Source organism: Coregonus lavaretus (assembly GCF_964263955.1).
Source record: "Coregonus lavaretus genome assembly, contig: HAP1_SCAFFOLD_600, whole genome shotgun sequence".
NCBI classification, from domain to species: Eukaryota; Metazoa; Chordata; class Actinopteri; order Salmoniformes; family Salmonidae; genus Coregonus; species Coregonus lavaretus.
In genome coordinates, this window is record NW_028159712.1 from 71,536 (window position 1) to 94,789 (window position 23,254).

General features: G+C 47.7%; 1 protein-coding gene across 1 annotated transcript in view; it reads right to left on the reverse strand.

Annotated features, from left to right (window-relative positions):
- Positions 1-2,667: 2,667 nt before the first annotated feature.
- Positions 2,668-23,254, reverse strand: part of inppl1a (inositol polyphosphate phosphatase-like 1a) — a 59,151-nt gene continuing 38,564 nt past the window's right edge. Inside the window, exons 20-27 of the mRNA XM_084196877.1 lie at positions 17,399-17,512; positions 16,967-17,143; positions 4,566-4,721; positions 4,380-4,464; positions 4,093-4,185; positions 3,282-3,999; positions 2,870-3,003; positions 2,668-2,772 (exon numbers count right to left, since the gene is read on the reverse strand). Of these exons, the coding sequence (XP_084053003.1) occupies positions 2,673-2,772; positions 2,870-3,003; positions 3,282-3,999; positions 4,093-4,185; positions 4,380-4,464; positions 4,566-4,721; positions 16,967-17,143; positions 17,399-17,512 (1,577 nt within the window). The 3' untranslated portion in view covers positions 2,668-2,672. The remainder of the gene's footprint in view (positions 2,773-2,869; positions 3,004-3,281; positions 4,000-4,092; positions 4,186-4,379; positions 4,465-4,565; positions 4,722-16,966; positions 17,144-17,398; positions 17,513-23,254) is intronic.

The following is a 23,254-nucleotide window of genomic DNA, read 5'->3' on the forward strand; positions in this document are numbered from 1 at the left end:
AGGCTGGATCATGTTGTTGAGTTGTATTGTTGTATGTTTTAATTATGTAATGTATTGATTGTTGCTGCCATCTTGGCCAGGTCTCCTTTGAAAAAGAGACTCTGGGTCTCAATGGGCTTTTCCTGGTTAAATAAAGGTTAAATAAAAAAATAAAAAAATGGGAGGGGGGTATAGGAGAAGGCACTGTAGGATAAGACCCTAGGGAATGGGAGGGGGGTAGAGGAGATGGAATGGGAAAGGGGGTTGGAGGAGAAGGAATGGGAGAGGGAGTTGGAGGAGAAGGAATGGGAGAGGGGGGTAGAGGAGAAGGAATGGGAGAGGGGGGCATAGGAGATGGAATGGGAGAGGGGGGTAGAGGAGATGGAATGGGAGAGGGGGTAGAGGAGAAGGAATGGGAGAGGGGGGTAGAGGAGAAGGAATGGGAGAGGGGGTTAGAGGAGAAGGAATGGGAGAGGGGGGTAGAGGAGAAGGAATGGGAGAGGGGGTAGAGGAGAAGGAATGGGAGAGGGGGTAGAGGAGAAGGAATGGGAGAGGGGGTAGAGGAGAAGGAATGGGAGAGGGGGGTAGAGGAGAAGGAATGGGAGAGGGGGATAGAGGAGAAGGAATGGGAGAGGGGGGTAGAGGGGAAGGAATGGGAGAGGGGGTAGAGGAGAAGGAATGGGAGAGGGGGCATAGGAGATGGAATGGGAGAGGGGTTAGAGGAGAAGGAATGGGAGAGGGGGGCATAGGAGATGGAATGGGAGAGGGGTTAGAGGAGAAGGAATGGGAGAGGGGGGCATAGGAGATGGAATGGGAGAGGGGGGTAGAGGAGAAGGAATGGGAGAGGGGGGTAGATGAGAAGGAATGGGAGAGGGGGGCATAGGAGATGGAATGGGAGAGGGGGATAGAGGAGAAGGAATGGGAGAGGGGAAGAGGAGAATGAATGGGAGAGGGGGGCATAGGAGATGGAATGGGAGAGGGGGGTAGGGGAGAAGGAATGGGAGAGGGGGATAGAGGAGAAGGAATGGGAGAGGGGGGTATAGGAGATGGAATGGGAGAGGGGGTTAGAGGAGAATGAATGGGAGAGGGGGGTAGAGGAGAAGGAATGGGAGAGGGGGTAGAGGAGAAGGAATGGGAGAGGGGGGTAGAGGAGAAGGAATGGGAGAGGGGGGCATAGGAGATGGAATGGGAGAGGGGGTAGAGGAGAAGGAATGGGAGAGGGGGTAGAGGAGAAGGAATGGGAGAGGGGGGTAGAGGAGATGGAATGGGAGAGGGGGGCATAGGAGATGGAATGGGAGAGGGGAGTAGAGGAGAAGGAATGGGAGAGGGGGTAGAGGAGAAGGAATGGGAGAGGGGGTAGAGGAGAAGGAATGGGAGAGGGGGTAGAGGAGAAGGAATGGGAGAGGGGGTAGAGGAGAAGGAATGGGAGAGGGGGGTAGAGGAGAAGGAATGGGAGAGGGGGGTAGAGGAGAAGGAATGGGAGAGGGGGGTAGAGGAGAAGGAATGGGAGAGGGGGGTAGAGGAGAGGGAATGGGAGGGGCTATTTTATGCTATAGGGTTAAACAACTGGTGACATCATCAGATAAACACTAAATTCACTCACATTTCTCCTGTTTCCACTCATTCCCCATTTTTTACAACAGTCAAAGAACGTCAACATATACATTTATATAAAACATAATCATGAACGTTAAAGTATAATGTTAAAAAAGTCCTTAATATGACTTTGTGTGTCTTCAGTATTTACCCTGTGTTCCTATTGAGGTTGACAGGACAACAGCACCACCATGTGGTGAAGTGAACAACCAGCAGCCTGTGATGTCTGGCAGTCTTTCTCAGTAAGGATCCTGGGGACCCACTGTGTGTAGGCTGGACTTCCCTCTAGCTCAGCATCAATAAGACACTAATTAGTACATGGACTACAATAAGACACTAATTAGTACATGGACTACAATAAGACACTAATTTGTACATGGACTACTGCATGATGGGTACAGTAGTTTGTGCTACTGAAGAAAGGGGGCCTTGGACGCCAGCACGGATCAACAAAACAACAACAACAACAACAGAATGTGTTGAGAAGAGGCTCAGTCATACTGATAGAGGAAGGTCTCAGTGCTGGTGTGGCTCCATTCCCTTTATCTCTAAAACATAAAACATGCACACTAAAAAACACTGAACCAATGAATACATAATCATACTGATACTCCTATTCATGAGCGGAATAACAACAACAATAAACTAAGTTCTAGCAAGGTGTTTTCCTGGCTGAGGCTAGTGATGTCACCCAAGAAAAACTCAGTCGCAGCCTGATGATGTCACTGAATGTCTACTCCATCCCAGGAGCAGAATGGTTTCTGAGAGCGAGGGAAGGGGCGCGGGGGTGTTGGTCAGGGATCTGTTAGGGGGGTAGCAGGGTAGAGGACCATGTTGTGATGCTTAACAAAGGATTGAAATGTTTGTACTGTTTAAATAAGGCTGGCTAACACAACACCCACAGTTATGATAACATAGACACACACAGCACAATACATTTAAAAAAAAAAGGACGTTTGACAAATCTGTTCGTCAAAAGAAAGTATAATGGAGGGAGTGCAATTTCTCTCAGAAGGCACAGTCTGGCATGGGTTAGCACGTTTCAGCTCAGTTCAGATTGGATTGGGCCAGCATGGCCCAGTATGCACCGGTTCAGCTCACTTCTGCTGCGTCTGCTGTCTCAGGCTCTCCAGCAGAATCCTCTTGTGGGCAGGGTCTAGAACGCCCGCCTCCTCTAGGTCCTCCTCCGTGATGTCACTAAGAAGGAAGAACAATGGTTGGATGACATTCATGAAGTGACATGTTTCATGTTTTATTACCGACATATTATCTGATTGGAAGAGAGAGCGTGTACCTGAGGAACTCGAGGTCGTCCCAGCCGTTGTGTAACAGACCTTCCTCATATCGCTCCAGCCCCAGCCTCTGTAACCACTCTCCCACAGAGGACTCCCCCACGGAGAGAGACGAGCTACTGCTTCCCCACAGCGCCTACACACACACACACACACGCACACGCACACACGCACATGCACACACACACGCACACGCACGCACACACACACACACACACACTTTGAGACTGGAGAAGTTTTTCATTAATACATCAAAATAATAACCTATTCCCAACATTACATTTTACATTTTAGTCATTTAGCAGACGCTCTTATCCAGAGCGACTTACAGTTAGTGAGTGCATGAGCACTTCTCTTTGTGTTCTATTCATAGTACACACCCACACACCCACCCACACCCACACCCACACCCACCTCCTCTGGTAGGTCTTCAGCGATGCTCTCTGTGATGGGGGCTCGGGGAGGGAAGGTGCGACAGGCGTCCCCTAACCCCAACCCCTGGCCTCTGAGGTGGGGGGGTGCAGAGGGGGAACGGGGGGGAGGGGGGTACTCGCTCTCACTCAGTGTCTTCGCCATCTGCAGCACCGAACACGATTGGTCGTCCAGCCCCCCGGCCCCTCCCGCTCCCCTCCTAAAGCCCTCCCCCAGGACGAAGGCAGGACTGGGATTGGCTGTGGGGATCGTCACCTCGGCCAGGTCGGGGTACAGGGGGCGGGGTTTAGAGAAGGAGGTGTCAGCCATCTCCAGTACTCCTTTAGGGAGGGGGGGAGGGGGGAAGTCAGGAGGAGGACGGTTCAGTGTGCCACCCGCTCCGCCCCCAAGGGCTGCCCCTCCCCCTAACCCCACCCCCACACTCCCATCATCCTCTGGGGACCCCTCCTCACCGATGGGCCGGACAGGGTGTCCAGCCGTGTGCCTGCGGGGTTGGGAGGACCCTGAGGGGGGCTTGCCCCTGCCCCCTCCAGTTGGGAGTACCTTACCGGCCGGGGGGGAGCAGGTGGAGGGGAGGAGATCTGAGGACAGGGAGGCAGCTGATTGGTTAGGAACGCCCTCCAGGATGTAGTAGGCAGGGTTATTGTAGCTGTTGTTCTTACAGGCGGAGGGGTCTCCCTCTGCAGAGTCCTGCTTAGCCCTGGAACACACACAGCAGGAGCTTTAGGTGTGCGTGTGTTTGTGTAAATGTGAGTGTGTGTGTGTGTGAGAAGAGTGTGTGTGTGTGTGTTACCTGGCTGCAGTCCCCTCCTCCTTGGTGCTCCTCTCCGCCTCCTCGCTCACCTTCCCAAGCTCCACCCCCACGTTTTTGCGTGTTAAATACGGCCTGCGAGACACGGAGGAACACGCTAAGAAAATGCTATAGAACACGCTAAGAACATGCTATAGAACACACAAAGAACATGCTATAGAACACACTAAGAACATGCTATAGAACACACTTAAGAAGTTTATGGTTTTACGCCACAGCGTGGTTAGGAATGGGAGTGGGAGGGGGGGGGGGGGGGGGGGGTTACTCACTTGACGTAGTCGTGTCCTGATCGGGGGGGCAGAGTGGATCTGCCTTTGGGTCCTCCCGTCTCATCTTTATCCACACTGATCCACTCTACAGGACACACAAATCAATCAATATCAATCAACCAAACACTTTCCTTGTCCTTTTCCACACAGATTCCTGGACAGACAGACAGACAGACAGAGTGTTACCATAGAGCCTCTCCCTGGTGCCCATCCTCTCTGCAGGCACGCGGACCCTCATAGAGCCTCTGATGTTGCCCGTCTCCTCCCCTCTGTGGGACAGGTAGGTATGGAACTGCTGTGCTGTACTGCCGATCATGGACTTCAGAGCCAACACACACTCTCCTGAGGGAAGACACACACATTCACACCATCAATATAACACACCAGGGTCTCGTTAGCCAGAAATAGCCGTTTTTTTTTGGCAAAAATAAATAAATGAAAAGCTGATAAATAAAACTGGCACCGGCCAATTGTCAGTGAAAATGAAAAAATCCCATTGCAAAATAATTATTTTTAGCCTATTCATTGATGAAAATACCAGTCGATGGAAATACATGACCGGTGCAGATCGGTCTATAGGTTAATTCGCATTATTTTGTGGAATTAAATTGCACGTGTATTTACGTTAGTTGTTATGATTCTTATTTATCACCTAGTTTGAGCGGAAAACCTGTCAGACAGTGGGAGACTTGCTGCTACAGCTCCTGTTGCTGCTGGAGTGAAACGTGCTTTTATAAGCCCAATCATTGTGCAACAATTCTAAATGCAATCGACATTTTTTGACAGCTTTGATATAATTTTTTTCAGCTAGTAATTGAAGCACGCTTCCCATTTGCCATTCAAGTGCTTAGGCATTGGTAGGCAGGCTTCAGCGCGTCACACACCACTTTGCAATGTGAGTTGAATGCAATTTATGCATTTTGAAAACGTATACTTAAATTGTTGAAACTTTAATGTTTTACTTCATATTATAAGGCATGTCTTACCTTGCTTCAAAGTAGCCGAGCACAATAAATCTGTTTCTATAAATGTGGAGGCAATTATTTTATAAAGACTTTCATATGCCATTGAAACAAGTAGCCTATTTCTCTCATGTTCTATTGGTTTTCAAATAAACTTTTTTTCATTGTCCAGTAGCCAAAGGCACAATCCTAGTCATATTCGCAACCCATGCTAGTTGTTGCATCTTTAGATCTCCCATCTTTCTAAATTTCTAACAGATGTTTTCATCTCTGTCACATGAAACCACTTGCGTGGTGTTTTTCCCCTAATTGCATTATGGAACGAACATTCAGATGTCGGATCTTAATATGACCCATTTCGTCGCAGGAGGAAAATAAGCCTGCAGCAGGAGGATTATACAATAACATAGACTGCAGGTCCACTGGGCTTCAGTTCAAGTAGCCTATGTAAGCTACGTGCAGGCTACAGCGCGTCTCGTGGGAATTCTAATAAATGGACAATATTTTTTTTGATAAATTGTTTTATTGGTAAGACTTTACTTGACATCTAGCATCATAACACATTATGACATGGTCATAACTATGTTCTAACAGTTGACATAATTTGTCCTAACATGTCATAATATGGTCATAACACAGTCATGACACATATGTGGTCCTCTGTAGCTCAATTGGTAGAGCATGGCGCTTGTAACGCCAGGGTAGTGGGTTCGATCCCCGGGACCACCCATACGTAAAAAATTTATGCACACATGACTGTAAGTCGCTTTGGATAAAAGCGTCTGCTAAATGGCATATTATTATTATTATTATTATTATTATTATATATTTAGACCTGTTGTGACATATATTATTTTATTTTATGGCTGGTTAAGAGTGTCAAAACCCACAAAACCTACCACACAAGGCAAAACATTCCATTACACCATAGCCTACTTGTCAACAGTATCTGAAATTGACCATTTTAAATTATCATTGCAATTACGCACACATTGATGTCAGACATGCACCAACCCCAATGCTCTGTTGCTGATGACTGGGGTGAATGCAGGAGCAGGACAAGACACTCTCTTTTTGACTGATGACTGACATAAGGGTATGTACAGTACCAGTCAAAAGTTTGGACACACCTACTCATTCAAGGGTTTTGCTTTATTTTTACTATTTTCTACATTGTAGAATAATAGTGAAGACATCAAAACTATGGAAATAACACATATGGAATCATGTAGTAACCAAAAAAGTGTTAAACAAATCAAAATTATTTTATATTTAAGATTCTTCAAATAGCCACCCTTTGCCTTGATGACAGCTTTGCACACTCTTGGCATTCTCTCAACCAGCTTCATGATGAATGCTTTTCCAACAGTCTTGAAGGAGTTCCCACATATTCTGAGCACTTGTTGGCTGCTCATCCCAAACCATCTCAATTGGGTTGAGTCGGGTGATTGTGGAGGCCAGGTCATCTGATGCAGCACTCCATCACTCTCCATGGTCAAATAGACCTTACACAGCCTGGAGGTGTGTTTTGGGTCATTGTCCTGTTGAAAAACAAATGATAGTCCCACTAAGCGCAAACCAGATATCGCTACAGAATGCTGTGGTAGCCATGCTGGTTAACTGTGCCTTGAATTCTACATAAATCACAGACAGTGTCACCATCAAAGCACCCTCACACCATCACACCTCCTCCATTCTTCACGGTGGGAACCACACATGCAGAAATCATCCGTTCCCCTACTCTGCGTCTCACAAAGACACAGCGGTTGGAACCAAATATCTCACATCAGACCAAAGGACAGACTTCCACCGGTCTAATGTCCATTGCTCATGTTTCTTGGCCCAAGCAAGTCTGTTCTTCTTATTGGTTTCCTTTAGTAGTGGTTCCTTTGCAGCAATTCGACCATGAAGGCCTGATTCACGCAGTCTCCTCTGAACAGTTGATGTTGAGATGTGTCTGTTACTTGAACTCTGTGAAGCATTTATTTGGCCTGCAATCTGAGGTGCAGTTAACCCTAATAAATGTATCCTCTGCAGCAGAGGTAACTCTGGGTCTTCCTTTCCTGTGGCGGTCCTCATGAGAGCCAGTCTCATCATAGCGCTTCATGGTTTTTGCGACTGCACTTGAAGAAACTTTCAAAGTTCTTGAAAATTCAGGATTGACTGATCTTAAAGTAATGATGGACTGTTGTTTCTCTTTGCTTATTTGAGCTGTTCTTGCCATAATATGGACTTGGTCTTTTACCAAATAGGGCTATCTTCTGTATACCAACCCTACCTTGTCAGAACACAACTGATTGGCTCAAACGCATTAAGAAGGAAAGAAATTCCCCAAATTAACTTTTAACAAGGCACACCTGTTAATTGAAATGCATTCCAGGTGACTACCTCATGAAGCTGGTTGAGAGAATGCCAAGAGAGTGCAAAGCTGTCATCAAGGCAAAGGGTGGCTACTTTGAAGAATCTCAAATATAAAATATATTTTGATTTGTTTAACACTTTTTTGGTTACTATATGATTCCATATGTGTTATTTCATAGTTTTGATGTCTTCACTATTATTCTACAATGTAGAAAATAGTAAAAATAAAGAAAAACCCTTGAATGAGTAGGTGTGTCCACACTTTTGACTGGTACTGTATGTTATAAGCCTATCTGGCTTACATGATTCTCATGGTTATAATGCTTCTTGACAGTGTCATCAAGTTTATTTTCTTAGTCCAAGTAAAGTGACACAGTATAGTCATAACACATCATGACAGTGTAATAAAGTGTATTTTCTTAGTCCAAGTAAAGTGACACAGGATGGTCATAATGCTTCTTGACAGTGTCATAAAGTATATTTTCTACAAGTTCTTTAAAATATGATGATAAAAATATGACTGTAAATAATTCATTACAACAACAACAAATGATTTAAGAAACAAACTTTAAAACAAAAAGAAATGTCTTTGCAGATATATATATTTTAAAATAAACGTGGGTTTTGACATGCTTATGTAGATGTAATAACCAGCCATAAAATAAGGCAATATATGTCACAACAGGTGTAAATATATGGGTCATGACAGTGTTATTCCCATATTATGACAAGTTATTTCTGCGGTTATCACATACTATGACATGGTTATGACCGTGTCATAACATGTTATGACGCTTGATGTCAAGGAAAGTGTTACCGTTTTGGTATATGTTCAAGGCAAGCATTAGGCAAAATCAATTCATGTTTATCTCAGCGCCTGTGTAGTCCAGCGGGTACAGCTGCTGACAACAGCACAAAAATGCCAGAGTAGGCATGGGTTAGAATCTGGCCCACTACTCACCTTTGAATTTTTGGAGGAACTAGTACTGTTCTAGTTACTCTCTGTGGGCTGGACTGTCTGGAGGAACTAGTACTGTTCTAGTTACTCTCTGTGGGCTGTACTGTCTGGAGGAACTAGTACTGTTCTAGTTACTCTCTGTGGGCTGTACTGTCTGGAGGAACTAGTCCTGTTCTAGTTACTCTCTGTGGGCTGGACTGTCTAGAGGAACTAGTCCTGTTCTAGTTACTCTCTGTGGGCTGTACTGTCTAGAGGAACTAGTACTGTTCTAGTTACTCTCTGTGGGCTGGACTGTCTGGAGGAACTAGTACTGTTCTAGTTACTCTCTGTGGGCTGGACTGTCTGGAGGAACTAGTCCTGTTCTAGTTACTCTCTGTGGGCTGGACTGTCTAGAGGAACTAGTCCTGTTCTAGTTACTCTCTGTGGGCTGTACTGTCTGGAGGAACTAGTACTGTTCTAGTTACTCTCTGTGGGCTGTACTGTCTGGAGGAACTAGTACTGTTCTAGTTACTCTCTGTGGGCTGTACTGTCTGGAGGAACTAGTCCTGTTCTAGTTACTCTCTGTGGGCTGGACTGTCTAGAGGAACTAGTCCTGTTCTAGTTACTCTCTGTGGGCTGTACTGTCTAGAGGAACTAGTACTGTTCTAGTTACTCTCTGTGGGCTGGACTGTCTGGAGGAACTAGTACTGTTCTAGTTACTCTCTGTGGGCTGGACTGTCTGGAGGAACTAGTCCTGTTCTAGTTACTCTCTGTGGGCTGGACTGTCTAGAGGAACTAGTCCTGTTCTAGTTACTCTCTGTGGGCTGTACTGTCTAGAGGAACTAGTACTGTTCTAGTTACTCTCTGTGGGCTGGACTGTCTGGATGAACTAGTACTGTTCTAGTTACTCTCTGTGGGATGTACTGTCTGGAGGAACTAGTACTGTTCTAGTTACTCTCAGTGGGCTGTACTGTCTGGAGGAACTAGCACTGTTCTAGTTACTCTCTGTGGGCTGGACTGTCTGGATGAACTAGTACTGTTCTAGTTACTCTCTGTGGGCTGTACTGTCTGGAGGAACTAGTACTGTTCTAGTTACTCTCTGTGGGCTGTACTGTCTGGAGGAACTAGTACTGTTCTAGTTACTCTCCGTGGGCTGTACTGTCTGGAGGAACTAGCACTGTTCTAGTTTCTCTGTGGGCTGTACTGCCTAGAGGAACTAGTACTGTTCTAGTTACTCTCTGTGGGCTGTACTGTCTGGAGGAACTAGTCCTGTTCTAGTTACTCTCTGTGGGCTGTACTGTCTAGAGGAACTAGTACTGTTCTAGTTACTCTCTGTGGGCTGTACTGTCTAGAGGAACTAGTACTGTTCTAGTTGCTCTCTGTGGGCTGGACTGTCTGGAGGAACTAGTACTGTTCTAGTTACTCTCTGTGGGCTGTACTGTCTAGAAGAACTAGTACTGTTCTAGTTACTCTCTGTGGGCTGGACTGTCTGGAGGAACTAGTACTGTTCTAGTTACTCTCTGTGGGCTGTACTGTCTGGAGGAACTAGTACTGTTCTAGTTACTCTCTGTGGGTTGTACTGTCTAGAGGAACTAGTACTGTTCTAGTTACTCTCTGTGGGATGTACTGTCTGGAGGAACTAGTACTGTTCTAGTTACTCTCTGTGGGCTGTACTGTCTGGAGGAACTAGTACTGTTCTAGTTACTCTCTGTGGGCTGTACTGTCTAGAAGAACTAGTACTGTTCTAGTTACTCTCTGTGGGCTGTACTGTCTGGAGGAACTAGTACTGTTCTAGTTACTCTCTGTGGGTTGTACTGTCTAGAGGAACTAGTACTGTTCTAGTTACTCTCTGTGGGATGTACTGTCTGGAGGAACTAGTACTGTTCTAGTTACTCTCTGTGGGCTGTACTGTCTAGAGGAACTAGTACTGTTCTAGTTACTCTCTGTGGGCTGTACTGTCTGGAGGAACTAGTACTGTTCTAGTTACTCTCTGTGGGCTGTACTGTCTGGAGGAACTAGTCCTGTTCTAGTTACTCTCTGTGGGCTGGACTGTCTGGAGGAACTAGTCCTGTTCTAGTTACTCTCTGTGGGCTGTACTGTCTGGAGGAACTAGTACTGTTCTAGTTACTCTCTGTGGGCTGTACTGTCTGGAGGAACTAGTACTGTTCTAGTTACTCTCTGTGGGCTGGACTGTCTGGAGGAACTAGCACTGTTCTAGTTTCTCTGTGGGCTGTACTGTCTAGAGGAACTAGTCCTGTTCTAGTTACTCTCTGTGGGCTGTACTGTCTGGAGGAACTAGTACTGTTCTAGTTACTCTCTGTGGGCTGGACTGTCTGGAGGAACTAGCACTGTTCTAGTTTCTCTGTGGGCTGTACTGTCTAGAGGAACTAGTCCTGTTCTAGTTACTCTCTGTGGGCTGGACTGTCTGGAGGAACTAGCACTGTTCTAGTTTCTCTGTGGGCTGTACTGTCTGGAGGAACTAGTACTGTTCTAGTTACTCTCTGTGGGCTGTACTGTCTGGAGGAACTAGTACTGTTCTAGTTACTCTCTGTGGGCTGTACTGTCTGGAGGAACTAGTACTGTTCTAGTTACTCTCTGTGGGCTGGACTGTCTGGAGGAACTAGCACTGTTCTAGTTTCTCTGTGGGCTGTACTTGTACTAATTTCTGAAGTACGTAACGTACTCTGTTAGATTTGACCAAATCACTTCAGTTACATAGATTTATATTATTATATCCTCGCTGTCGGATGAAAACCTCCTAATCAGATTTGGTGTTTATTCTTTACATGAATCGATACTATTGGTTCCTCTTTACGTCTGTATGAACATTTCACAACCCCTTGACCAATTAAATGTATTCAAAATAGCTTGTCATCAAAACTCTTTAAGCCCATCGGCTCTCAAAGTTCTCAGTCAAACCCAGTTATATCTCCACCAGGCTCTTGAAGTGAAGCACACTTCACTCCTGAGGGTTTTTTTGTTCTTGGGTTCTCAGCCAGACTCAATCAGAGTTAAGTTGCACTTTAATTACCTTCTGCCTTTGTAATATTATATATTTCTGGAGTAAGATAAGTATTTCTAAGATATAATTTGCTGTAAATCAAATGGCTAGATAGCTAACTTTCTAGCTAGTTACTAGTTAGCTAGCTTTGGCTAACTCAGAATCGGACAGAGGTTTTTACCTCCCCATATAATCTCTGTTTGTTGGCCAACTAGCCACCTTGTCATTGGCATAAAGAGTGAACAGATTAATCAGATGTGTGTGGCAATAGCTAACTAGTTATCACATTAGGTTGCCACTAGATAAACTGGCTAAGCTAGTTAGCATCCTCCCACACATTGCTCTCTCTCACTCTCTCTCTGTGTGTGTGTGTGTGTCTAAATGTCATTCTGTTTTTATGACAAGGTCTATAAGCACCTCTGTCATACAGTCAGTGTATCATCTCAGTAAGCTTTTTGTACCATATACTAAATCAACTTTTTTGTTTTTGTTTTTATTTACAGCTTGTAGTGGCACAACCGAAGGGGAGGAGAATGGGCCAGCTAAGAAAATAAAAGACCCTTCAAAGTGGAAAGGAGAGGTTTGGAAGAGAAGGGGGATTGAGGGTAACTTCGGTTTTGTCTAGAAGGGATACAGCTTTTGTCAAAACTTGTCTTTTCGGGGGCCTCCCGAGTGGCGCAGTGGTCTAAGGCACTGCATTGCAGTGCTTGAGGCGTCACTACAGACCCGGGTTCGATCCATGACCGGCTGGACAAATATTATTTATCTCATATTTTGTTTTAATATGTTAAAATGCTATATACAGCATCCTATGTACATAAGTGAACATTATAAACTGCCATATTTTTTCTAATAAAACAATGGCCAGTTTTTTTTATAAGTAGAAGCTCAAACTGTTTGGGCACAGACCTGGATAGTATGATAGAGCTCTGCAGGCTATCTCTACAGTAGATTGCAACTCCACCCCCTTTGGCAGTTCTATCTAGACGGAAAATGTTATAGTTGGGGATGGAAATTTCAGAATTTTTGGTGGCCTTCCTAAGCCAGGATTCAGACACTGCTAGAACATCAGGGTTGGCGGAGTGTGCTAACGCAGTGAAAAACTCAAACTTAGGAAGGAGGCTTCTGATATTTACGTGCAGAAAACCAAGGCTTTTACGGTTACAGAAGTCAACAAATGATAGCTCCTGGGGAGTAGGAGTGATACTGGGGGCTGCAGGGCCTGGGTTCGCCTCTACATCACCAGAGGAACAGAGGAGGAGTAGAATAAGGATATGACTAAAGGCTTTAAGAACTGGTCTTCTAGTGCGTTGGGTACAGAGAATAAAGGGGGCAGATTTCCGGGCGTTGTAGAAAAGATTCAGGGCATTATGTACAGAAAAGGATATGGAAGGATATGAGTACAGTTGAGGTAAACCTAAGCGTTGGGTAACAATAAAAGAGATAGCATCACTGGAGGCACCGATTGAGCCGGTCTCGGCGTGTATGGGGGGTGGAACAAAGGAACTATTTGAGGCAGTTTGAGAGGGACTTGGGGTTCTACAGTGAAATTGTATAATAAGAACTAACCCAAACAGCAATAGGCAAGGCATATTGACATGGGAGAGAGGTATAAAGCAATCACAGGTGTTATTAGAGAGAGCTAAGACAACAACTGGTAATAGCGATAAAGTTTGGGCTGAGGCTAAACAGAATAAACAGGACAGGGTACCGTGTAAAGGAACAGTCCAGCAGGCATCAGCTGTGCAGCTGAGTGATCTTAAGGTCCAGTGAACAGCAATGTGAGTCTGAGAGCAGTTCAAATTGGTGCTTCAGCACAGCTAGCAGGAAGCACAGTTGTAGTTTGCGTGTGCTAGCGGGCCGGGGCTAGCAGATGGATCTTCGTGGTCGTCGCAACGGGAAGCCTGTTGAAACCACATCAGACGATTTTGTCGGCAAACCAGTCGTGTTGGATCGGCGGGGCTCAGTGTCAACACTAGGAGGTCTCGTCCAGTTGACAGAGAGGTAGATAGCCGGGAGATGGGCCTGAGGCTAGCTCAAGGCTAACTGGTGCTTGCTATGGGGCAATGGTAATTAGCCAACAACAGGTTGCAGCTAGCTGGTTGCGATGATCCGGCGCTAGGGTCCAGTGATTCCGGCAGAAAGTCCGATATGCTCTGGGTCGATAGCACGCTGTGCAGACTGGCCGACGAATTGTCCAGGCTAGAGCTAGAGCTGGCTGGTGGATAGTGTAGGCCACGGACAATGGTGAAGACGCTAACGGTGGCTAATAGCAAGTAGCCATTCAGTTGCAGCTAGACTAGTTTCAGGTTCTAGCTAGACCATTCAGTTGCAGCTAGACTAGTTTCAGGTTCTTGATGAAAGTTATAAAGAAATAATAGAATCCTTTCCACGTTGGGTGAGGCGGGTTGCAGGAAAGTATATTTAGTTAAAGAATGAAAAGTAAAAATTGAGAAATATATACAAAATAGACAACAACAAAAAAAGAAACTGGCTATTTACACTAGGACACAGAAAAAAACCACGACCGCACTGCTAAGCCATCTTACACTGCCGATTTTGCAGGTTTTCCTACTTACAAAGCATGTAGAGGTCTGTAATTTTTATCATAGGTACACTTCAACTGTGAGAGATGGAATCTAAAAAAAATCACATTGTATGATTTTTAAGTAATTAATTTGCATTTTATTGCATGACATAAGTATTTGATACATCAGAAAAGCAGAACTTAATATTTGGTACAGAAACCTTTGTTTGCAATTACAGAGATCATACGTTTCCTGTAGGTCTTGACCAGGTTTTGGCCCACTCCTCCATACAGACCTTCTCCAGATCCTTCAGGTTTCAGGGCTGTCGCTGGGCAATTTGGACTTTCAGCTCCCTCCAAAGATTTTCTATTGGGTTCAGGTCTGGAGACTGGCTAGCCACTCCAGGACCTTGAGATGCTTCTTACGAAGCCACTCCTTAGTTGCCCTGGCTGTGTGTTTCGGGTCGTTGTCATGCTGGAAGACCCAGCCACGACCCATCTTCAATGCTCTTACTGAGGGAAGGAGGTTGTTGGCCAAGATCTCGCGATACATGGCCCCATCCATCCTCCCCTCAATACGGTGCAGTCGTCCTGTCCCCTTTGCAGAAAAGCATCCCCAAAGAATGATGTTTCCACCTCCATGCTTCACGGTTGGGATGGTGTTCTTGGGGTTGTACTCATCCTTCTTCTTCCTCCAAACACAGCGAGTGGAGTTTAGACCAAAAAGCTATATTTTTGTCTCATCAGACCACATGACCTTCTCCCATTCCTCCTCTGGATCATCCAGATGGTCATTGGCAAACTTCAGACGGGCCTGGACATGCGCTGGCTTGAGCAGGGGGACCTTGTGTGCGCTGCAGGATTTTAATCCATGACGGCGTAGTGTGTTACTAATGGTTTTCTTTGAGACTGTGGTCCCAGCTCTCTTCAGGTCATTGACCAGGTCCTGCCGTGTAGTTCTGGGCTGATCCCTCACCTTCCTGATGATCATTGATGCCCCACGAGGTGAGATCTTGCATGGAGCCCAAGACCGAGGGTGATTGACCGTCATCTTGAACTTCTTCCATTTTCTAATAATTGCGCCAACAGTTGTTGCCTTCTCACCAAGCTGCTTGCCTATTGTCCTGTAGCCCATCCCAGCCTTGTGCAGGTCTACAATTTTATCCCTGATGTCCTTACACAGCTCTCGGGTCTTGGCCATTGTGGAGAGGTTGGAGTCTGTTTGATTGAGTGTGTGGACAGGTGTCTTTTATACAGGTAACGAGTTCAAACAGGTGCAGTTAATACAGGTAATGAGTGGAGAACAGGAGGGCTACTTAAAGAAAAACTAACAGGTCTGTGAGAGCCGGAATTCTTACTGGTTGGTAGGTGATCAAATACTTATGTAATGCAATAAAATGCAAATTAATTACTTAAAAATCATAAAATGTGATTTTCTGGATTTTTGTTTTAGATTCCGTCTCTCACAGTTGAAGTGTACCTATGATAAAATGCTTTGTGTACCTATGACCTCTACATGCTTTGTAAGTAGGAAAACCTGCAAAATCGGCAGTGTATCAAATACTTGTTCTCCCCACTGTGTGTATATATATATATATATATATATATATATATATATATATATATATATATATATATATATATATATATATATATATATATATATATATATATATATTCATTTTTTTGTGGGGGTGGGGACTTACCGTTCCATGGCCAATCTACCGTGGAAATGTATCCAACACTTTGTATGAATGGAAACTAATGTTGCTGTACTGTTATTATTATTTCTGTTTACTATTTACTGGTATGGTCATTTCTTATCAAGATCGGCGGCAAAATAACCCTGGACTGTCCATATTTAAAATGTGTTACTACATCAAGTCAATCGGGAGATTGCATTATTTGTGACAGAAGGGCCGGTAGGCTGCATTTCAGATACATTTTTGTCCATGTGGCAGTAATAGGACCTGGGTCTATAGCGTTTGAGCGAGCGAGAGACAACTTTATTTAAAAATAACGAGCCCTGATCCCAATGACTCGACTGCCCCCGCATGGAGAGAAAGAGAACTGCTCATTTTTTAGCCAATCACAAGGCTCATTTGAATTTCCTGATACATCAGGAAAATTCTTCGCAACCAAATACTGATCAAGTTAAGATCTGACATCTGTAGCCTTGCTGCGCTTATAATGTGAATAGATAATTTATCAAGCTAAACGTGCTGATCTGTTGCATCAGCCTCAATGCTTTAAAAAGAGCATTGGGATGTAGCCGAGACCTACTGGTTGTATGAATTTGGGATCTATCGTCCCACAACTGTCCCAGAGTCTGTTTGGAATAGGCTATTTCTTTCTCGCACAAAACGACAAGCTAACCAATAGAAGTCGGTGAACTTTTATACTATGGGGATTGTAGATTGACATACACTAGTTTTTTGGTTGTTTGTTACTCGTCTTTTTGGCTGAGGAAAAGTAAATGTGACTGTTCTTCCAACATCTTTAAAGTGCGCATCGGAATTCGGTAAGAAGCACGCTGTTGCATCCTCGAGTTGCATGTTCTGTTAATATGAATTACCATAATATACAGTAAATGTGATTTCTGTCATTCTGAGCACCGTGGGTGGACGCCCTAATCAGGTTACGCACCCACAATGCATATGGGTCCGGTAAATGTCAGACGCCACATTTTCCTAACGAAAACCCTGCAACACACACACACTTGCAGACAGAACACAAACAAACACACACACACACACTTGCAGACAGAACACAAACAAACACACACACAGCCAGTGGTACCATAGGACTCGTATCCATCCAGTGATTTGACAGTGAGCAGCAGGTGTTGGTCCTGGAGGTATTCTATATCAGAGAGGAGGGGCTTCAGCGTGGTCAGCTGCTTATTGGACCATCCCAAACGCAGGAAGTTGACATTGTCACTGCTCTGACTGTCATTCTCATAACTCTTCTTAAACTCTACGGAGAGAGGGAGAGGGACAGAGCGAGAGAAGGAGAGAGAGAGTGGAAATATGTAATTAAGTCTCTAGAGTAGAACTTTGTGTGTGTAGGTGTGTGTGTGTGTGTTTGTGTAGGTGTGTGTGTGTGTTTGTGTAGCTGTGTGTGTGTGTTTGTGTAGGTGTGTGTGTGTGTTTGTGTAGGTGTGTGTGTGTTTGTGTAGGTGTGTGTGTGTGTTTGTGTAGCTGTGTGTGTGTTTGTGTGTGTGTGTCTCACCCTCCAGGCAGGTAGAGCAGAACTCGATGAAGAACTTGGTTCTGCTGGCCGTCTTCACTATGGCCTCAATATTCTCAAACTCTATATAAGCCTGCTCAGAGGACTTAGGCAGACCTGGAGAGAGGGTCGGGGAGAGGTACAATTGTCATGAGCCTCTCACTCCACCGGGTTACCACCTTAATTTTCTTCCACTCTGCTCACCACTCTCTCTACTCAGCCTAACTAGCTCCACCTGTCCCTGCTCTGCTCTGCTCTAATTACTCTGCCAGCTGCGCTGCATTACCCACTACCTCTCCCAGTATTTAAGGCCCTGTCTTTCAGCTCTCCGGTGTCAGATCGTCTGCAAAGCTCACACCCGGAACCTGTTTGCTCGCGCTTCTGGCTCACCCTGGTTTTGTGACCCCGGACCTGCCTGAATTTTTGGATACTCTTCTGCCCCAGGAGATCCAGACCTGCTTCTGCCATAACGACTCCTGACTACTCTTCAATCCCGGTAACTCTGACCAGCCTTCTGCCTTGCTACTACGTATTTTGGATTTCCCTTGAACTGTACTGCTGCCTTGTTTCATTCCGCCCTGTTGTGTCTGTGTCTCCCCCCCCCAGGACTTCTGGACCACCCACCACCGGCTTCATAGGACGCATCGCTGCCACTGGGGGGGGCACAGACCCAGCACATTGGACGGGATCCCTGTTACCCCTGGAGCCTTCATTCACTCCCTACTTCCCTTTTCCCTTAAGTTTTAATAAACTTTCTGGTGTGACGCAATTGTGGTCCTCTGGTCGTCTGTCTGAACCGTGACAGTACGATCTGACCATTATGGACTCAGCGCACACTTTCCCCGACATGGAAACCGATGAGCATGAGCAGCAGTTCCAGCAGCAGCAACAACAACTCGCCATGATCATTCAACTCCTCACCAACCTTACCCCAGCCAGTCTGCCCACCAGCCCTGCCCCCGAGTTACCTGCCCCGGTCATTGCAGCCGCTGCTCCGGAACCCAAGATTGGAAACCCCGAGCGGTTCAACGGCGATTCAACCCAGGTCCGGCCATTCCTGACTAGCTGCCGACTTCAGTTCTCCTTGCAGCCAAGGACCTTCGCCACGGAGGGGGCTAAAGTTGGGTATGCCATCACTCACCTGACGGGCCGAGCTCGACTCTGGGGAACAGCAGAGTTCGAACGTCAAACCCCCGCATGTGCAACCTTCGACCTGTTTGCTGAGGAGATGCTGAAGGTGTTTGACCTGGATTCACCAACCGCAGAGGCGTCTCGTGAACTGTTCAGTATTCGACAAGGCAGACGTACAGTCGCAGACCATTCCATCGACTTCCGAACCCTGGCTAGACGAAGTTCTTGGAACACACCATCGTTGGTGGACGCGTTCTTCCATAGTTTGGCTGACTATATCAAGGACGAGTTGGTCTCCCATGAACTGCCTTCCACTCTTGATGAAGCCATCGCACTGACTGTCAGGATCGACAGAAGGATACAGACCCGTCGTCGTGAGAGGGGGCGCCAAGGTCCACCTACTACCGGCATTCGGAGAGATCCGACTGGGCTCCTGTCATCTACTGCCACTCACCCAGGTCAGCTTGATCAGTCTGAGCCTATGGAGATTGGGCGAGCCTCTCTCACTCCTGCAGAGCGCCAGCGCCGCTTCACCTCAAACCTCTGCCTCTATTGTGGAGGTGATGGACATCGTGTGGTAACCTGCCCTTTAAAGGGCCGAAGCTCACCGGGCATAGGGGGAGTCCGGTTGAGTTCAATGACCATCCAGTCCTCCGACCGCAAACCCCTGCTGCAAGTTCACCTCCGCCTCTCTGACTCAACTCACACCCTGGCTGCTCTGGTGGATTCTGGCGCCGAAGCCAACATAATGGACATCAAGCTGGCACGCCAACTGGGACTGGAGAACCTCCGTTTGACACCTCCTATTCCTGCCCGGGCACTGGACGGACACTTACTCGGATCGGTCACTCATGTCACGGCCCCGGTCTCGATGGGTCTGTCCGGAAACCATCAAGAAACTATCCAGTTTCACCTGCTCCCCTCTCCAGGCCAACCCCTCATCCTGGGTTACCCATGGCTCCGCCGGCACAACCCTCAGCTCGACTGGGTGACCGGGGTGATCAGGGAGTGGGGAGAGGACTGCCACCGAACCTGCCTGCTTGCTGCCGCACTACCCCCTCGGCCAGTACCTACTAACTCCGCTCCTGACCTCTCCAATGTCCCAGAATGCTACCATGGTCTCAGAGAGGTGTTTAACAAAGCAAGAGCCACATCTCTGCCCCCTCACCGACCGTACGACTGTGCCATCGACCTCCTCCCTGGAACAGCCCCTCCAAAGGGTCGTCTTTATTCGTTGTCTGCTCCTGAAAGAAAGTCCATGGAGGACTACATCAATGGCTCTCTGTCCGCAGGATTAATCCGTTCATCTTCATCTCCTGCTGGTGCTGGCTTCTTCTTTGTGGGGAAGAAGGACGGATCTCTTCGCCCCTGCATCGACTACAGGGGACTCAACGACATCACAGTGAAAAACCGTTACCCTCTGCCTCTGCTCACCTCTGCTTTTGAGTTGCTCCAGGGAGCCACTGTTTTTACCAAGTTGGATCTCAGAAACGCTTACCACCTAGTGCGGATCCGGGAGGGAGATGAATGGAAAACCGCATTCAATACACCAACAGGCCACTACGAGTATCTGGTTATGCCTTTTGGCCTCACCAATGCTCCTGCTGTGTTCCAGGCTCTAGTGAATGATGTACTGCGGGACATGTTAAACAAGTTTGTCTTCGTTTACCTGGATGACATCTTAATCTACTCCAGAAACCTGTCTGAACACACCCGCCATGTCCAGCAAGTCCTTCATCGTCTTCTGGAGAATTCCCTCTACGCCAAGGCAGAGAAATGTGAGTTTCACGTCAAGACAGTGGCCTTCCTGGGGTACATAGTGGCAGAGGGAAGTATCCAAATGGATCCTGCCAAAGTATCAGCAGTCACTTCATGGCCAGTTCCGGAGAACAGAAAGAAGCTGCAACAGTTTCTGGGGTTTGCTAACTTCTATAGAAAGTTTATCCGGAACTACAGTACCGTTGCTGCCCCTCTCACTGCTCTAACCAGCACCAAGCAACCCTTCACCTGGACCCCAGCAGCCGACAAAGCCTTCAGTACCCTCAAGGTGAGGTTCACCTCCGCTCCCATCCTCCAGATGCCTGATGTGGACCGGCAATTCATTGTGGAGGTGGACGCCTCGGATGTGGGAGTTGGTGCTGTGATTTCTCAGTGGGCTGCGGAGGATAGGAAGCTCCATCCCTGTGCCTTTTTCTCACGTCGGTTGTCCCCCTCTGAGTGCAATTACGACATAGGGAACCGTGAGCTGCTGGCTGTGAAGCTTGCCTTGGAGGAGTGGCGTCACTGGCTGGAGGGGTCCACCATTCCATTTCTCGTTTGGACCGATCATAAGAACTTGGAGTACATCCGCACGGCCAAACGGTTGAACTCCAGGCAGTCCCGCTGGGCCCTGTTCTTCACCAGGTTTAATTTCACTCTGTCATACCGGCCTGGATCACGTAACACCAAGCCAGACGCCCTCTCCCGTCAATTCCAGAAGGATGACACCCCCTCCAAGGACCCTGTGTCGATTCTGCCAAGTCCCTGCATCGTTGCAGCTCTGACCTGGGCTGTTGAGGAACAGGTGCTGGAGGCTCTCCGTAACCAGCCAGGTCCCAGCACTTGCCCAGCTGACCGCCTTTTTGTCCCCGAAGACCTGAGGTCCCAGGTCGTTCAGTGGGGACATGACTCCCGCCTAGCTTGTCACCCTGGCTCCACCCGCACTTACAACCTGCTCGCCCAGAGGTTCTGGTGGCCCTCTCTGAGAAAGGATGTACGGGAATTCGTCCAAGCCTGCCCCATCTGCAACCAACACAAGTCGTCCTGCCAGCCCCCAGCCGGATTGCTGCAGCCCCTGCCTGTGCCCAGACGTCCCTGGTCTCACATCGCCCTTGACTTTGTCACGGGGCTGCCCCCTTCAAGGGGCATGACCGTCATTCTCACCATAGTTGACCGTTTCAGCAAGATGGCACACTTCATTCCCCTCCCCAAGCTCCCAACCGCCAAGGAGACCGCCCAGGTGGTCCTGGAACACGTCTTCCGGATCCACGGACTGCCAAAGGATGTAGTTTCTGACCGTGGTCCACAATTCTCCTCCGCTTTTTGGAAGGAGTTCTGTCACCTGCTGGGAGCCACAGTCAGTCTGACTTCCGGATTCCATCCCCAATCCAATGGGCAGTCAGAGCGGGCTAATCAGGAGCTCGAGAAGGCACTGCGATGCATGACTTCACGCAACCCCCACTCCTGGTCGCAGCAATTGACATGGGTGGAGTACGCACACAATTCTCTGATCTGCTCTGCCATCGGTATGTCCCCTTTCCAATGTGTTTATGGATACCAGCCTCCTCTATTTGCCAGCCAGGAAGAGGAGGTTACTTGCCCATCTGCACTTGCTTTTGCCCGTCGATGTCGCCGCACCTGGTCGGAGAATTCCTGCTCCCACCTACCATGTTGGTCAAAGGGTGTGGTTGTCATCGAAGAACCTGCCACTCAGGGTGGAGTCGCAGAAGCTGGCACCTCGGTTCATTGGCCCATTCCCTATCATAAGAGTGATTAGCCCAACTGCTGTCCGGCTCCAACTGCCTAATTCCCTGAGGGTGCACCCCACTTTCCATGTGTCTAAGATTAAGCCCATCCATGAGAGTCCGCTGGTCCCTGCTGCGCCTTGTCCTCCTCCTCCACGGCTCGTCGATGGTGGTCTGGTTTACACCGTCCGCCGCCTGCTTCGGTCCAGACGGAGGGGTAGGGGTCTCCAGTACCTCATTGACTGGGAGGGCTATGGACCTGAGGAAAGGACCTGGGTGCCAGCTAGTCGGATTGTGGATAGGACTCTCATCACCGCTTTCCACCAACGGCATCCTGATCAACCTGCAATCCGTAGGGGCCGCCCCAGAGGGGTCCCTAACCGTCCTGCCCGCTCGGCTTCCTGTCCTGTGCCTGATCCTGTCTCGGGACCTGTCCCATCTCCCGACCACGGCCCTCCGGCTTCCTCCGAGGATGAGGACGTTCACTCGGACCGTTCGGAGGAGTTCTAGCCCTCCTCCGGCTCCCCTCCTCCCGCCCGGCGTGGTGTTGCTCTTGGGACTTCTGGGGCCGTCCCTTGGGGGGGGGGTTCTGTCATGAGCCTCTCACTCCACCGGGTTACCACCTTAATTTTCTTCCACTCTGCTCACCACTCTCTCTACTCAGCCTAACTAGCTCCACCTGTCCCTGCTCTGCTCTGCTCTAATTACTCTGCCAGCTGCGCTGCATTACCCACTACCTCTCCCAGTATTTAAGGCCCTGTCTTTCAGCTCTCCGGTGTCAGATCGTCTGCAAAGCTCACACCCGGAACCTGTTTGCTCGCGCTTCTGGCTCACCCTGGTTTTGTGACCCCGGACCTGCCTGAATTTTTGGATACTCTTCTGCCCCAGGAGATCCAGACCTGCTTCTGCCATAACGACTCCTGACTACTCTTCAATCCCGGTAACTCTGACCAGCCTTCTGCCTTGCTACTACGTATTTTGGATTTCCCTTGAACTGTACTGCTGCCTTGTTTCATTCCGCCCTGTTGTGTCTGTGTCTCCCCCCCCCAGGACTTCTGGACCACCCACCACCGGCTTCATAGGACGCATCGCTGCCACTGGGGGGGGCACAGACCCAGCACATTGGACGGGATCCCTGTTACCCCTGGAGCCTTCATTCACTCCCTACTTCCCTTTTCCCTTAAGTTTTAATAAACTTTCTGGTGTGACGCAATTGTGGTCCTCT